Raw genomic sequence first — 17,240 nt, 5'->3', positions numbered from 1 at the left:
TTATATCTCACAATCAGCAGGTAATCAAATGCCAAGTGTATCAAAATTTGTTGGCCCTTCTAGTTCTATGTACAATACCATGTTTTATATCATGTTTTCTACTTAAAGGATAAATAAATAAATATAAAACATGGTTTTTTTTTTTTCCATTTCAAAAAAAAAAAATTACCATGTTTTATATTTATTTATTTATCCTTTAAGTTGTGCTGCAAATACTTCCAATTTAAGTACTAATCGGTCTTCCATTAAAAAAAGAAAAAAAAGTACAAATCGGTCTTTATTGATGTGATCGAGAACTTTGTTTTGGTGCATATCCTTTTCAATTAAGGGTCCGTTTGGTTCCCGTAAAATATTTTCCGGAAAATATATATTTTTCGGAAATGCTATTTTCCGGAAAAGGAAAATATTTTTAAGTGTTTGGTTGTTTTATGAAAATTGGTGTAGAAAATATTTTCATGTGTTTAGTTCAATTAGGAAAATGCTATTTTCTGGCAACAAAAACAACAACAGCAGCAGCAACAAATTGATTCCGGTGGCGGCGGCAACAACAACAACAACAACAACAACACAACAACAACAACAACAACAACAACAACAATCAGTTCATCAAAAAAAAAAACAACAAACGGCGATGGGTCTGGTTCGTGGATCGGCGATGGGTTGCTCGTGGGTCTGGGTTCGTCGTGCTCGTGGGTCGTCTGGGTCTGGGTGAAGGCGATGGGTTGCTCGTGGGTCTGGGTTCATCGTGCTCGTGGGTCGTCTGGGTCTGGGTGAAGGCGATGGGTTGCTCGTGGGTCTGGGTTCGTCGTGGGTCTGGGTGAAGGCGAGGTGAAGGCGATGGGTTCGATCGAGCTCGGAGGCGATCTGGTGTCGATCTGGAGCTCGTTGCTTGGAGTCGATGGGTTGCTCGTTGCTTGGGTTCGATCGTGGATCGGTCCGTTTGTTCTGGGTTTCTCTATTTTTTTGGTGGATCGGTCCGTTTTTCTGGGTTTCTCTCCTTTTTTGGTTGATCGGACTGCGTTGGTTTCTCTTTTTTTCTTTGTTTTTGGCTCTTGCTGAGTGTGTTTTTTGTTCTCACTCGTTCTCTCTCAGAGGCTCTCTTCTTTTCTGTGTTCTCGTGCGAGACCCGGAAATGGTTTGAAGGTAAAATAAAAGCGTAAAACCATTTCCGGGTCAAGGGTGAAAATTCGGTCAAACTTTAAGCATATTTTCCGGAAAATGGATTTTCCTTTGCCAGCCAAACACATGGGTCAGGTGGTAAATGATTTCCTGAAATCATTTACCACCAAAACAAACGCAGCCTAAGTTCTTTATTTTTACCTAAAAATTGTCTTCCTTCTTGCCTTTGTAGCCAATCTATTTATACTTTAATTTCAAATGAGACTTGTGAGTTGTGAATTCAAACATGATTAAAAGTTAAAAGTTAAAATTCAAAGGTAAGGTGAGTCTTTGAATTTTGCTTTGGCAGAAGAATTGGCCTAGTATAAAGTCAAGAGCAATAAATGTATTGGCATTTACTATAGTACCAATAGGCAATGGGCCTTAACTCTGCAAATGTCTTGCGCGTATCCATGTGTCTCAAGACTCTCAACTTTGACGGGTTTGTGTTTCAAATTTCGATTGCTATTAGAATTTAGGAGTATGAGTGATGCCTCTGCATACAACAACAACAACCAAAATAATAATAAATAAATAAATTAAAAAAAAAGCAACTTTTTTCAACTTCTGTTAAGTTGACAAATTTGTTATCATCGCATCACCATTGATATCACTTTTTAACTTATCACTTAGCAGGTGTCAAATTTTTTATATCCCTAAACTTTCTTTGAGAGTATTAGCTTGGAGCTTCAAAGGATTTCAGTCCAAGTGGGATTTAGCTATTGGAAGTTGGAACCTCATAAATTTGGGGCACTAAGGTAGGTTTAAATTTCTTTGGAAGTGAGTAAATCTATCAAACAAAAAATAAAATATAATTGTATGGTTTGGAGTAATGACTTACATTAATTAAAAAAATCAAGTGCGTACTTGATGGTCTCACTGCATATTTTATATTTTAAATACATCCAAATATCAAGTTTAATAAAAGAGTTTTCTTAGTGTTTGTTTGGTAATGATTATTTTTGTAGACTTATTTTACTATTTAGTTTATTTTTGCTATTATTTATGAGTCTCATTGCACTTTTTGATACTATTAATAAGTTTTACTGTTCTATTTTAGCTAACTTTTACGTTGTTGTATAGAAAATGCATTTCCTTATAGCTTCTAGTAGGAGCTTCTAGTAGGAATAGATATTAGTGTCTCTTAGGGTTGGTGAATTTATGAAATGACTTACGTGGTTTGAAGTGTCCAAAGAAAAAGATGAACGAAAATACTGAACATGTCTTTTTCTAGAAAAGGTGGGCGGGTTCATGAAAAGTATTCTTGATTTGGAGTACATACATGATATATCCAAAATAATGTCTCCCACTTAAAATTATTACTTCGGTAGCTTCCCAGAAATTTCCAGTCAAATTAGCAACCGAATCATAATGCCTATTTGATTCATCCTAACAAAAGTTGCAGAAACTTTCCAAAAGGAAAAAAAGGGTACCTAAAATAATCTTTTATTAGTAAAATACTAAAAGAAAATACTCATGCTTTGGGAGACTTATAAACAAGATGATCGAACTCTCTTCCAATCAAAAAATTGATGTTTCCAATCTAAGTTCATCCATAATTAGTGAATGCATATATTCACTGGGTCCCATCCACATGGATGGACCACGTGTGCGATGCAAATTCATTCTCATAGCCTCATCAAGGAGAGCCTTTCATGGAGCAATCTCCTCCATATTCATCTACTAGAAATTAGAAAAGCCAATGCTTGCTCATCCTCTTAACCTTTATTGTATGAAGAAACGAATTATGCTGTTTTGGAGGGAATAATGCTATTAGCAGTTGGCAAATTGGTACGAGAACCTGGGGCCCAACAGAGGCATGAGCCAATTATAATGTCAAGTATTTGCAAGAGTGAGTGAGATGCAACTACAAGTCTACGACACTATGCGTTACAACCAAAGAAACATTTAACAAAAAAAACCAAAGGATACAAGTTGCATGGCCCCCACAGCCGCAATGCTAAATTCCAAACGTACGGTGTTTGGTCATTTTCACATGCCCCCAACCAAAAGAGAAATCCAAATGCAAACTGCATTCTAGTTCCCAGTTATTCTTTCCTTTTGCTCTCTCCTCCCCACCCACCCCCCAAAAAAGGAAAAAAAAAATTGTCACATTCTATGATAATTGTTCTTAATTATCATACTAAGATATATATAGATAGAAAATGTAAGGCCCCTTAAGGGCGTGGCACATTGGTAGGAGTCCTGGACTTGGTCATACCTGTGAGTTTAGGAATTGCCAGGTTTGAGTCGTGCACTTCTAAAAATGCTATGTCATGACGTAGATAGCTCTAACGTGCCCAAGAGTGCCCCACGTCATCAATTTAACTTGAGGCCCTTTTTTCATCAATATATATATATATATAATGTATGATTCAAATCTAAGTTTAATATTCAAGAATAACACTTTACTAATTAAACTAATTGAAATTCACACCATTAATTATCTTATTATTTTTAAAAAATTTCATCAAAACAAGGAAGCATTTCATATATCATGTTGGCCTCAATAAAAGGGGGAAAAAAAAGCAGCATAGCTTATTACAAGTTACAATATTGGATACTTTTCAAAAGGAAGTAAAATTGGCTAGCTTCTAATAGGATCTGTATTCTTGACCATTACTGTGATGCTGTTTATGTATGAACTTGAACGGCTGAAAACTATCCATTAACTCACCAAAAATACGGAATGTTATGCTCAAATCGAGTTCTATCATACAAATTCATGAGAAGCTAGTTATTAATTTGTACAATATACGATATAGTTCAATAAAATAATATGATAATTTTATTTATTTTCTAAATAAATAATTTAATAATAATTAGGATCCCTAATGTAGGGACTCAACCTGGATTGGACCCAGAGTATGAATGGGTTTTCAGCCCAACAAGCCCAAACAATAAATTTGTAGAGAGGGGATCGAAGGTTTAGGCGCTGGCCGGCGTTCACGAAGCATGAACTCTTTTCTTTTATTAAAGAAATACTTAGAACTATTTACAACTGGGGGATGCTCCTCGGCCATGGGCCGAGGAGGCCTTTCCCCCCCCCCTTCTTACTTTACTCGCTCCTCTTATATAGTCTTCATCGTCCTATCTCGTTCTTCCATCTGTTGATCATCCATTCGCCTTTCTTCTGACCGTCCGTCCCATCAGAGGCCTTATCAGCACTCAAGTGGTTCACCCTGATCAACGTCGCCCTGCTAAGGGGTTATATCCCCATTAATGCGGCCAGAGGGGTTAGGTGAATGCATTAAGTGTGGAGGTGACAGCTTGCTCTGGGCTTGTCCCTTTCTAAAATTATCCTTAGTATGCCGAGGACGAAGAGGTCCTCAGCGTGGATCCAAAAAAGAGTCTTTCCCTAATTAGCCTCGGATGGTCATCCTTCCTCGGCATGGGCCTTGGGCCTACTACACGATGGGCTGAGGCTATCAGGCCCACGAGCCCCACAATAGCCCTCAAAATCCTGCTGCACGTTCTCTCGAACGGGGATGAGGTTTTGATATCTACGGGCCCTCTAGACGAATTGCCCCACTTCGGTCCGCGCTAATATTGGCGACTTTTCGACTGCCCGATGTACGTTTTGGCGTTTCAAGACTCAGTGTGCCCACATTAAATTTTGGTGGCTCCACGTTTCCCACTTTCAACGGGGTGATGGTAATTGTTCGGTGGGGATCTCCTGCTTTTATGGGCAGGCGGTTACATTTGGGGAACCTAAGGGGGAGACTGGCGTATGACATAGGATAATTCTGTTTATTTTCTCTTTTATTTCATTTTGTTTCTTACCTCGGTGGCGTTGTAAGGAGACTGTATATTTTCTGCTTGAACTGAATGCTCAATACTTTGCTTCCAACTATGGATATTTTCTTTTACTTGCTTTACTCTAATATTCTGCTCAATACTTGTATTCTATTCTGGAGTTAGTCTCATGAGATCACCTGTTATCCTTCAAATATAAATCTAAGGATCGTTATTATAACTTGACTCTAGGTAACGCTTTGGTTTTTCTACAGATAGTTATTTTCTCCATAGGTTCGAGTCCTCGGACCATGCAATACCTTGGTTCTATGTAGTACGCAGATATAGCTGAGCGGTTGGTTTCCCCATAGGCTTGAGTCCGAGGACTACGCAATGTCTTGGTTCTGTCTAACGCTTCCATTTCTCTGTAAGTATCTAGTTTCCCCATAGGTTTGAGTCCGAGGACCATGCAATACCTTGATTCTGTCTAGTACTCAGATATAATGGTGTGATTAGTTTTCTCATAGGCTTGAGTCCGAGGACCATGCAATGCCTTGGTTCTGTCTATCACTTTTATTTTTCTGTAAGTATCTAGTTTCCCATAAGTTTGAGTCCGAGAACCATGCAATACATTGGTTCTGTCTAGTACCCAGATATAATGGTGTGATTAGTTTTCCCATAGGCTTGAGTCTGAGGACCATGCAATGCCTTGGTTCTGTCTATCACTTCTATTTTTCTGTAAGTATCTAGTTTCCCATAGTTTGAGTCCGAGGACCATGCAATACCTAGGTTCTGTCTAGTACCCAGATATAATGGTGTGATTAGTTTTCCCATAGGCTTGAGTCCGAGGACCATGCAATACCTTGGTTCTGTCTATCACTTCTATTTTTCTGTAAGTATCTAGTTTTCCCATAGGTTTGAGTCCGAGGACCATGCAATACCTTGGTTCTGTCTAGTACCCAGATATAGTGGTGTGATTAGTTTTCCCATAGACTTGAGTCGAGGACCATGCAATGCCTTGGTTCTGTCTATCACTTCTATTTTTTCTGTAAGTATCTAGTTTCTCCATAGGTTTGAGTCCGAGACCATGCAATACCTTGGTTCTGTCTAGTACCCAGATATAATGGTGTGATTAGTTTTCTCATAGGCTTGAGTCCGAGGACCATGCAATGCCTTGGTTCTGTCTATCACTTCTATTTTTCTGTAAGTATCTAGTTTCCCCATAAGTTTGAGTCCCAGGACCATGCAATACTTTGGTTTTGTCTAGTACCCAGATATAATAGTGTGATTAGTTTCCCATAGGCTTGAGTCCGAGGACCATGCAATGCCTTGGTTCTGTCATCACTTCTATTTTTCTGTAAGTATCTAGTTTCCCCATAGGTTTGAGTCCGAGGACCATGCAATACCTTGGTTCTGTCTAGTACCAGATATAATGGTGTGATTAGTTTTCCCATAGGCTTGAGTCTGAGGACCATGCAATGCCTTGGTTCTGTCTATCACTTCTATTTTTCTGTAAGTATCTAGTTTCCCCATAAGTTTGAGTCCGAGGACCATGCAATACTTTGGTTTTGTCTAGTACCCAGATATAATAGTGTGATTAGTTTTCCCATAGGCTTGAGTCCGAGGACCATGCAATGCCTTGGTCCTGTCTATCACTTCTATTTTTCTGTAAGTATCTAGTTTCCCCATAGGTTTGAGTCCGAGACCATGCAATACCTTGGTTCTGTCTAGTACCCAGATATAATGGTGTGATTAGTTTCCCATAGGCTTGAGTCGAGGACCATGCAATGCCTTGGTTCTGTCTATCACTTCTATTTTTCTGTAAGTATCTAGTTTCCCCATAGGTTTGAGTCCGAGGACCATGCAATACCTTGGTTCTGTCTAGTACCAGATATAGTGGTGTGATTAGTTTTCCCATAGGCTTGAGTCTGAGGACCATGCAATGCCTTGGTTCTGTCTATCACTTCTATTTTTCTGTAAGTATCTAGTTTCCCATAGGTTTGAGTCCGAGGACCATGCAATACCTTGGTTCTGTCTAGTACCCAGATATAATGGTGTGATTAGTTTTCCATAGGCTTGAGTCTGAGGACCATGCAATGCCTTGGTTCTGTCTATCACTTCTGTTTTCTGTAAGTATCTAGTTTCCCCATAAGTTTGAGTCCGAGGACCATGCAATACTTTGGTTTTGTCTAGTACCCAGATATAATAGTGTGATTAGTTTCCCATAGGCTTGAGTCGAGGACCATGCAATGCCTTGGTCCTGTCTATCACTTCTATTTTCTGTAAGTATCTAGTTTCCCCATAGGTTTGAGTCCAGGACCATGCAATACCTTGGTTCTGTCTAGTACCCAGATATAATGGTGTGATTAGTTTTCCTATAGGCTTGAGTCCGAGGACCATGCAATGCCTTGGTTCTGTCTATCACTTCTATTTTTCTGTAAGTATCTAGTTTCCCCATAGGTTTAAGTCTGAGGACCATGCAATACCTTGGTTCTGTCTAGTACCAGATATAATGGTGTGATTAGTTTTCCCATAGGCTAGAGTTCGAGGACCATGCAATGCCTTGGTTCTGTCTATCACTTCTATTTTTCTGTAAGTATCTAGTTTCCCATAGGTTTGAGTCTGAGGACCATGCAATACCTTGGTTCTGTCTAGTACCCAGATATAATGGTGTGATTAGTTTTCCCATAGGCTTGAGTTGAGGACCATGCAATGCCTTGGTTCTGTCTATCACTTCTATTTTTCTGGTGGAAGGAGCTTGTCTTCGGCTCTGAGAACCTTACTTTTGGTATAATGATGTCCTCGGACCGCTTTACTGGAAGCAGTTTCTCCTCGGGTAGGACTGTTAGCTCTACGGTGCTCTGGGCAGGGATGGTTTGACTTGANATATATGTATGATGAAGTAAAATATGGTGGTTGACAGTTTGAAAGGGCGAGACCTGGGTTAGAGAAGGAGGAATTTTTTTAAAGTTATATTTGTAATTTTTGTATTCTTGAAGTTTTTAGCAAGTTTTTACCATTTTTACAAATGACAATTTTTTTTCCTTTTTTTTTTTTTGTTATTTTAGGAAAGAGATATTTATCATATTTTTAACTGAGATAACATGATTTACCTTAAGTAAATAAAATATCAAATTTTAAAGCATAAATAGGCAAAGTAAAAACGGGTTTAACCGCAAATAGATTTACTACGATCTTTTACTTTTTGGCCTTACCAAATAAGAGAAAATATCAATTTAACTTCACCATCCTCCCACTACTTTCAAATCTCTCCACTCAACTATTATATTATCTATAAAAAATAAATAAATAAAAATTATTCATTTCAAGCTTTGGAACATGGCAATTTTCCTTTATTAGTTGACATTTTTTCTATTTTGAATCTAATATTCATTTTTTTTTTTTTTTTTGGAGAAAACGAATATAATATTCCTAGTATTTTACTTGCTAATTTTTTTTTTTTTTTTTTGAGTGGTTGACCTCAAGCCAATAGCCTTGATGCCTGTGACGGTAGGTTGTTCGAGTCTTCGAGAAAGCTCAGACTTTTATAGTTCTATACTTCTATCAAACAATCTTTACTGCTCAGGCCAAAAATAAACCCTTTCTTTTATTGTCAAAATCAAAACCTCTTTTGCTTGATTTTTTTTTCTAAACGTTTTTTGATTCAGACATTTGCTAAACATTCAATTCACTACCTGTATTCTTGCCAAATATAGCTAGATCAAGTTACATCTCCAGCTGGTATTACACTTTCAATTACGTCAAGTCATACCCATTACTATCATGCAAGCAACAATCTCAAATGCACCCATCAAACAAACATACAGCAAGTGCACGTTTTTGTTTTTTAGTGGACAAATTGAACTTCTCAACTCTCAAATGTGATGTATAGAATTCTTTGCTCGATTGCTTCTAAACTCTAGACAATAAAACCCCCCAAAATTGATGAATAAACTATTTCGAGAATGTCTACAGTTTCAAGTTAGACTAATTAAATAATGGTAACTTCCAAAATCTTAAAATTCCAGGCCAACTTCTGAATTTATACAACATTGACTTCCAATTAAATAAAACATTTAATAACTTCTATAATCTAGCTCGTTACCTCATCATCTTGAACAAGTAGATCGAGTTAAAATAATAATTGAATAAAAAGAGTCCGAGAAACAAATCGAAATACTATCACAAAAAGACAAGTTACCTATCAATGTAGGGTGTGGTTTGATAATAAGAGTTTTCAAATTGCTTCACTTAGTCAGCGGTTAGGAGGAAACCAAGCTAACAAGAAAACAACATTTGTCACACAAATCCCATGTTTGTTTTTCGTTTTGACCACCCTCTTCTAGTCCTCCCAAACACAAGGAACCCAAACATAAAATAAATCATTAAAAAAATAAAAAATAAACACGTAAAGCGAAACTTTTATTAATTAATCAGTAGCATTTTCGTCATCATCAACTATCATCGAATCTCCATCAGAAATCCTTAAGCAACTTACGAACCTGTTCGAGCGTGACGAACAGGACGACAGTAAAAGGTCCTTGCCTCGAGATCGTAGGAACAAACCCTTTGTAAAGAGCTAATGGTCCCTCAGCTCGCACAGTTTTCAACGCACAATCCAAAGCACCGGAGTACGGTGGCTCAGCCCCTGGCTCCACCTTCATGTTCATCACTCGGGTCTTTATCACGTCGACTGGGTTCGACGCTACCGCCGCCACAAACCCCGCCGCGAAGCTCGCCGTCACGTGGGTCCCGAGCCCGTCTCTCATCACTCCCTTTTCCAATATCATCTCCTTGATCTGATCGTACGAAGCGAGCTGCGAAGCCGTGACCAACATGGCTCGGTTTATAGTCAGACCCGAGCCGCGCCACAAGCTCGGCACGCCTTCTTGGCTCGCCTTAGAATTCTTTGCTCGATTGCTTCTAAACTCTAGACAATAAAACCCCCCAAAATTGATGAATAAACTATTTCGAGAATGTCTACAGTTTCAAGTTAGACTAATTAAATAATGGTAACTTCCAAAATCTTAAAATTCCAGGCCAACTTCTGAATTTATACAACATTGACTTCCAATTAAATAAAACATTTAATAACTTCTATAATCTAGCTCGTTACCTCATCATCTTGGACAAGTAGATCGAGTTAAAATAATAATTGAATAAAAAGAGTCTGTGAAACAAATCAAAACACTATCACAAAAAAACAAGTTACCTATCACTGTAGGGTGCGGTTTGATGATAAGAATTTTTAAATTGCTTCACTTAGTCAGCGGTTAGGAGGAAACCAAGCTAACAAGAAAACAACATTTGTCACACAAATCACACGTTTGTTTTTCGTTTTGACCACCCTCTTCTAGTCCTCCCAAACACAAGGAACCCAAACATAAAATAAATCATTAAAAAAACAAAAAATAAACACGCAAAGCGAAACTTTTATTAATTAATCAGTAGCATTTTCGTCATCATCAACTATCATCGAATCTCCATCAGAAATCCTTAAGCAACTTACGAACCTGTTCGAGCGTGACGAACAGGACGACAGTGAAAGGTCCTTGCCTCGAGATCGTAGGAACAAACCCTTTGTAAAGAGCTAATGGTCCCTCAGCTCGCACAGTTTTCAACGCACAATCCAAAGCACCGGAGTAAGGTGGCTCAGCCCCTGGCTCCACCTTCATGTTCATCACTCGGGTCTTTATCACGTCGACTGGGTTCGACGCCACCGCCGCCACAAACCCCGCCGCGAAGCTCGCCGTCACGTGGGTCCCGAGCCCGTCTCTCATCACACCCTTTTCCAATATCATCTCCTTGATCTGATCGTACGAAGCGAGCTGCGAAGCCGTGACCAACATGGCTCGGTTTATAGTCAGACCCGAGCCGCGCCACAAGCTCGGCACGCCTTCTTGGCTCGCCATGCGCGAAATGGCGTCCACTACGCTCTTGTAGTTGCGCCGCTGAGCTTGGGGAAGCCGACCATCGGCTTGCATGCGCACCATTGCCACGTCAGCCGGGTTTCCCACGGCGGCTCCGACGGCGCCGGCTATGAGCCCAGCCGCTATCTTTTGCACCAGCGTTATGTTCCCGGATTTTGGGTCGGACCACTTCTTTTTCAGAATATCGTACAGTCCCATTCGGGTCGTCGAATAGAGTGTCTGCCGGAGGATCGTGGCGGACACACCCGAGAACAAAGCGGACACGCCTTCTTGTTGGACGATACGCACGCCGACGGCGATTGGACCCACCTTCGCCGCCACGGTGGGGAGCGGCGGAGGAGGCACGTGGATGGACCCAGGAGCCGAAAGCGACGTCGTGTGGAAAGCTAGAGCTGGGCGGAGAGATTGGAGGTTCGGGTTCGGAACATGGGTTTCGCCTTGAAGCTGCATTCGGACCTTGATAAGGTCAATTGGGTGAGTGGCACAGCCTGCCACGATTGAAGCTATGCCTCCTTCAACGAAACCCTTGAGACCCATTTTTTTGAATCAGCAAAAAAAAGCTTAAACCGTTCAAAAACAAGAACTTTGTGAATGTTAAATAGAAAGAATGGAATTATATGGGGTTTAGCTTTTAGGGCCTAAATTTAGAATATTCAAGGGAAAGTTTTTTTCTTTTAAGCTTTTCAATGAAAGGACCAGTTAGAGTTTGGGTTCATCTCACTGGAAACCAAGAGATGAGAATGGAGGCCCAAGGCTATGGAAGAATAATGAGGAACGCTAGGCCTTTGAGACATATGCTATAAGAAAATTGTTTTTTTTTTTTTTGGTTTTGAGGTTTGGGAGAGAAATGAACGATGGGTTTTGGGGTTGAGAGAGAGTGAGGAGAAGAGAGAATTTATAGAAGGGAAGTGCAGGTTAAGGAAAGAAGGTGGAAGTTAGGTTCTTAGTTCTTACGCGAACACGAACACGATGAGTCGATCAGCATTCAGCAGTGGGGAAACTTACCAAATTGGTACACGCGGTTGTGCTTGTTGTGGGTCTCCACTAGTATAATTTTAACTTTAATTTTTTTTGAATTTTTGTTTTTTAAAATTGTGTTTACTGTTTATATTCAAATTTCAAAACTTTTTTTTTCTAATTATTTTAATTGTCTACGAATCTCCACCTCACATCACAACCTTTCCAGAGGCTTTTGGCTTGACTTTGAAGGTCGCTAAAGATGACTTGAGCCACCCACAACCCAACCTATTTACCATTTAGTTAATGCCACACCGACCCTGGCTTTTTTAAAAAAAAAAATGCTAGACCCAAAAAAAAAAAAAAAAAATCCCTTTTTTTTTTTTTAATTAATGCTAGACCCAAAAAAAAAAAAAAAAAAGCTTGTTTTTGAGGTGTTTATGTGCTTTCATTACATTAAAATTAAAATTATTTCACTATTCAGCTAGTTTTTTTTACTATTTATGGGCCTCACTGCACTTTTTGGCATTATTAATAGGTCTCATTGTACTATTTTAACTAATTTTTATCTTTATCTACAGTACTTTCTGCAATAATTTTTCAGTTTCAGCAAAATAAACCGTATCTAAACACACCCTAAAAGGAACTTACTAAAAAAAAAAACAAAAACTTACCCGTTAAAAGGAACTTACTAAAACATACCAGGAAAATAATGATGATAAAGAATGAATTCGGTGGTTGTAGGCATTTTTGTGATTCACCCAACTTGGAAGATGGTACTATGATAGCAATTTATTTTTAGAATTATTAGAATTTTATTAATTTATGATATTTTTAATTAAATTACAAATTAAACCATCTAAGTTTAACTTCATCTAAAATTTAATTCAATTATATGGACTTGATGAGTTTGGGATCTAGAATTAGAATGAGTTTGAAGAATTTGATGATTTGTATAGATTTACTTGCTAGGTTCAACAGAAAAGATAGGAGAAAGAGAGTAGGGGGAAAGAGACAGAATAAGATGAGAGAGGAAAGATAAAAAGGGGAAGAGAGAGAATCAAATGAGAGAGGAGAAAAAAAAAAAAAAAAGCTACAGCAACACTGTAAATATACACAGTTATCCTAGCTGTAGGAATGAATGGCCCAGGTATAGGTATTGGGTCGTGGGCCGTACTCGAGGATGGCAAGTAGCCCGAGGACAAATAAACACTAGCAAAGGCATACAAATTAACGGGCTATGGAAGAAATCTAGTCATAATGAACAAGAGACGTCTGAGGAGAAATACCTCCTCGGCTAAGCTGAGTAAAGGTCAAATGTCCAACCATCCATCGAGAACAGGGTAACAAACAATTGTGCTGGGAAGGATAAACATCAGAGATGGATGAGACAAAAGAGAGTTGGGAGATATCTAAGAAGAAAGTTGCTACCATCGCATTAAATGCTTTGCATCTAACCCCCTAGCCGCATTAATGTGAAAGTAATACCTAAATAGTAACTTTCAGCCTTACAGCTACCCCCAAAGACTTCATAAAGGTATTGATGAGACAAGTATAAAAAAGATTAGCAACCTTATTTACATGTGGAGGGTTGAGATGAAAAAATGAGGGGGAATATAAAAGAAAAAAAAAAACCCATAACAAAATGGATCATCAGAAAATCTAGAGAAAAACTAATGTACACTCAAAAACTGTAATTTTGTATAAGCTAAAAGAGAGCATAAAGTTGTGATTTATAACTATTTTGTGTTAGCTTTAATTTTGTGCTAAATTTGATTGTAATTAAGTTCAATCTTTTGCACCCTGTATTTTATGTGGGATTTCATTATAAGGATTGTGTGTAAGAGAGATTGTGAAGACTTAAGGCAATTGAAGACCAAAGAAGTTTTCATGGGTAGCTCGTGAGAAGCCATCCCAAGAAGTGAAGCATGTGCTCAGCACATGACTATAATGCGAAGAGTCATGATAGATGGTGACAGCTAGTTTTCGCGAGTGTCTCGTGGGTAAGGCATTCCCACGAGATACCCGCGAAACATTCTGTTTTGCCAATTTGTCATATCTAATACACTCTGTCTCTACCCACACTATATATATCCACATTACCCACATATGTTGAGGAGTGCTTTCAGAGAGAAAACCCTAGCCACAACTTTTGAGAGTTAGAGATTGTTATACCCACAATCTTCTACACAATCTATTGTAATTTTCCTCAGCTCTTATCTCTCAATTTCCAAATCTTTAAGAGGTTGATAGTTCAAATACTTACCACACTTATCCTGAGTGTAAAGTGAGGTTTTGGTGCTACTGAGAAGCATTGGAAGAAGCCATTTGTTTGGTGGATGCAATCAGGCTGAATTGCGTAATCTAGAGAGCTAGAGAAGACTAAGCTTGATGAAGTCAGTTGGTAGCAGGAGCTTGGAGGGCTCGAGTACATGGGGTAGACTAGGCTTGGAGGGTCTTTTGTTATTTGTGTACTTCAAATTATTCTCTAGTGGATCAATTTACTGCTTGGAAGGCAGCAGAGAAGTTTTTCGCTAAGTTTTTCGGTTTTCTCTTCGATAACACATTGCTGTGTTATCTTGTGTTTGCATTCTTCTTCCCTACTCTTTTAGCTTTCATTTTACTGCTGTAATTTAATGAATATGGTTTAGAGTAATTATATTGTTTATTCGCTCCATTTACTTTATTTCGCACTTAGTTTAAGTTAGAGTAAAATCAACTAAGCTGTAATTTTAGCTTGGGGGTCTAAACAGCTCTTGTATTTTCATACAAATTCGAGCTTTCAGAGAGATATATAAGAATAGACCTTCCTCGGACTAGACTGAGGAGAACTTTTCTTGTTCAAAATTGTTTATTTTATTCTTTCCAATAATAACTAACCTATTGTGATGATTGTCCACCTAACTCATTGAAAGTTTAGTTTTAAGCCCACTCTCTAAAAAAATTATTATTTTGAGCTCTTTGGACCATTGACCATCCAGTTGGGCTTTGAGTGGAAATCGTGTCCTTACAGTAGCAATAATGGATACATACAGTGTTATACATAGACAGATGTGGGTCAATTTTGAGCAAAAATTTGTGAATTGTCCATTTTTTTTTTCATTTTTCTGCACCAATTAGTGCGAGTGCTCTATGAACCTTTTAGCAAATCCAACGAGGATTATCACAAAAAATGCCCCAAAAAATAGGGAGAGATTGTTTATAGATTACTGATGATGTAGAAAATCAACAGTTGAGATTTTTGTATGTGTGGATGGATAATGGTAATGGATTCATTAAGGGACAAACCTACAACAGATTTGAAATGGAGAAAAAGGAATACATCAGTGTGGTGTTTGCCAAACACCCTTCGATGATTAAGTTAAAACGGAATTCAGTTGAAGAGTATTGCAAGAGAATTCAACTTAGGAGTAGTTTTTGGGGTGAGAATTGTGTGTACCTTTTGGTTTTGTTCCTATTTGGATTTATAGTCATCTTGTTTAATGAGCAACATATCTCTGCATTCATTCTCATTTGTAACGGTTAATATGTTACAAACCGATGCTTTGATTTGTGTAACGTCATCTTTCCTGTTGTTCCGTTTGTTACTCTTTGGCATAAACGCTCGCTATAAATGCGTAACATATCTTGAGTTTGTCCATTATTGAATGACAAAGTTGTTATTTTTTGGGCTCATCAGTCGCCCCCTTATTCCTGTCCTCGTCTTTATGACAGGATAAGAATATAGGATTCGTCGCTTCATTTTCTAGTATATGACGTATTTATTGCAAGTTGATGTTTCATTTGTCTCTGTGACACGTGTACGACTGAGATTGAAGTACTGAAGACTAAGGTTACATCTCTTTTTGACAAGGTGAATCAGGCTCAGGATCATGTGACAGTTCTAGAGCGGGATGTGAAGACTAAGAAGGCTTTCTCTAGGCTGAAAGATAAGTAGATCGAAGATGCTGCACTTAAGCTTCAAAAAGTTGACTTTGAGGTGGTTGAAAAGTTTAAGAAGTCTGACACATATTCTGACAAGCTGTGCAATTGTTATGTGGAAGGTTTTGAACTTTTTCGCAAGTACATAGCTAAACATAATCCAGGTTTAGACTTTTCTACTCTTGTCATGGAGGTAGTTGAGAAGGAGATTCTGATAATCATCCTTCAACTGATGCGGCAGTTGGTAATGTAGATGATACTGTTGTCACTAATGAGACTCCAGTGAATATGTCTCCTTCTAATTTGGCTTGAAACACTTCTTTTATTTCTAACTTCTGAAGAAAAAAAAATTCATTGGGCTCTTTTATTTTGAGCAATTTTATATTTCCAGCTTTTAGTCTCTGTTGAGGACCAAAATTTCATAAAAAAACTCATTCCATGAAAAGTAAGGAAAGACTAAGGGCCTTAATAAAAGAATGCCCAATTCATGAATTTAAGAAGGGCCATGAAGGCCCAAAATCCCAAAAAGAAGAAAAAAGAAAGAAATAATAATAATAATAATAAGAAAGAAAAAAAGAAGAGGATCTCGACCAGGTCAGAGGGCATGCAGCAAGGATCTTGGTCAGGCTAGAGGATATGCAGTAAGAAGAATCAACATCAAAACCAAGATGTATGTTCAGATTTCCAACAAAAAAGCCATTAAAAATCCAGCAAAGACCATGCATTATCTTTGTGACCCATGGTCCAAGCCCATGAGATCCTAAGTGGATAGTAAGGGAGGAATGGTTTGGTCGGTAGGGGAGTAATTTTTGGTGAAAGAAGGATCCCGAGGGTTTCCATTGGTTCATATATTTGCTTGGAATGCATGAACCAATGAAAAAACTCAGTTTCCCCATGTGCATGACACCTTCCCACAATTTCCTCTTAATTGTCATTTTCAACAAAACTGTCACAGTACATCAGGCAGCCCACCCACTATTTTGACTTTTCAAGAAGGAATCTTCCATTTGTAACTAAATCCAAATGCTCATTTTAAGTTATAATTGTCTAAATAAGCTAAATCTCTGCCTAATGCACTTTTTAAGTGCCAGAGGACATGGTTTTACCCAATAAACCTGGGGTGTCCTCGCCTGGGATATCAGACCAAGTTTGCTATAAAAAGAACACTATGGCATAGCAGAAAGGGGGATTGGGAGGGGAGGAAAATGGACATTCATGGGAAGATTTCAGAAGTTCAAAACATATATTCTTAGAGTTTTAAAAGCCCCACAAGAAAGAGAAAGAAAGAAACAAAATAAGAGAGTCAAGGTGGAGGAATTTGTCCCATATCCTTGAGATCATTCAAATTATCACTTAGCCTCCAAAGAAACATGTGTCAAAACATGCACACATCAGATATCACTCTCTTCCACAAAAATCCTCCTCACCTAACTATCTTGGAAGGCAATGCTCAAGCAAAGCCACTTAGATTTGAGTTCCAAATCCCACAACTCTTGTGTAAAAGCACTAAGTCTGTGAGAATTGGGGCCAAGATCCTCG

At 38.4% G+C, this 17,240-nt stretch overlaps 2 protein-coding genes across 2 annotated transcripts; both read right to left on the bottom strand.

Moving 5' to 3' along the window:
- Positions 1–9,368: 9,368 nt before the first annotated feature.
- Positions 9,369–9,731, bottom strand: LOC136064988 (mitochondrial uncoupling protein 5-like). Its single transcript, XM_065767555.1, has one exon. The coding sequence runs from the start codon at positions 9,729–9,731 to the stop codon at positions 9,369–9,371; it is 363 nt and encodes a 120-aa protein (XP_065623627.1).
- A 300-nt stretch (positions 9,732–10,031) lies between these two features.
- Positions 10,032–11,787, bottom strand: LOC111998572 (mitochondrial uncoupling protein 5). Its single transcript, XM_024030659.2, has one exon. It carries the CDS (start codon positions 11,358–11,360, stop codon positions 10,380–10,382), a length of 981 nt encoding a protein of 326 aa, XP_023886427.1. The 5' UTR covers positions 11,361–11,787; the 3' UTR covers positions 10,032–10,379.
- Between the last annotated feature and the right edge of the window lie 5,453 nt (positions 11,788–17,240).

Source organism: Quercus suber, unplaced genomic scaffold (assembly GCF_002906115.3).
Source record: "Quercus suber isolate HL8 unplaced genomic scaffold, Cork oak 2.0 scaffold_822, whole genome shotgun sequence".
Classification (NCBI taxonomy): Eukaryota; Viridiplantae; Streptophyta; class Magnoliopsida; order Fagales; family Fagaceae; genus Quercus; species Quercus suber.
Note: the sequence above shows the minus strand (reverse complement) of the source record. Positions and strands in the feature narration are given on the sequence as shown.

Excerpts from the sequence above, each read along its gene's own strand:
- LOC136064988 (XM_065767555.1), bottom strand. The coding sequence starts at position 9,731 with ATGTTGGTCACGGCTTCGCAGCTCGCTTCGTACGATCAGATCAAGGAG.
- LOC111998572 (XM_024030659.2), bottom strand. The coding sequence starts at position 11,360 with ATGGGTCTCAAGGGTTTCGTTGAAGGAGGCATAGCTTCAATCGTGGCA.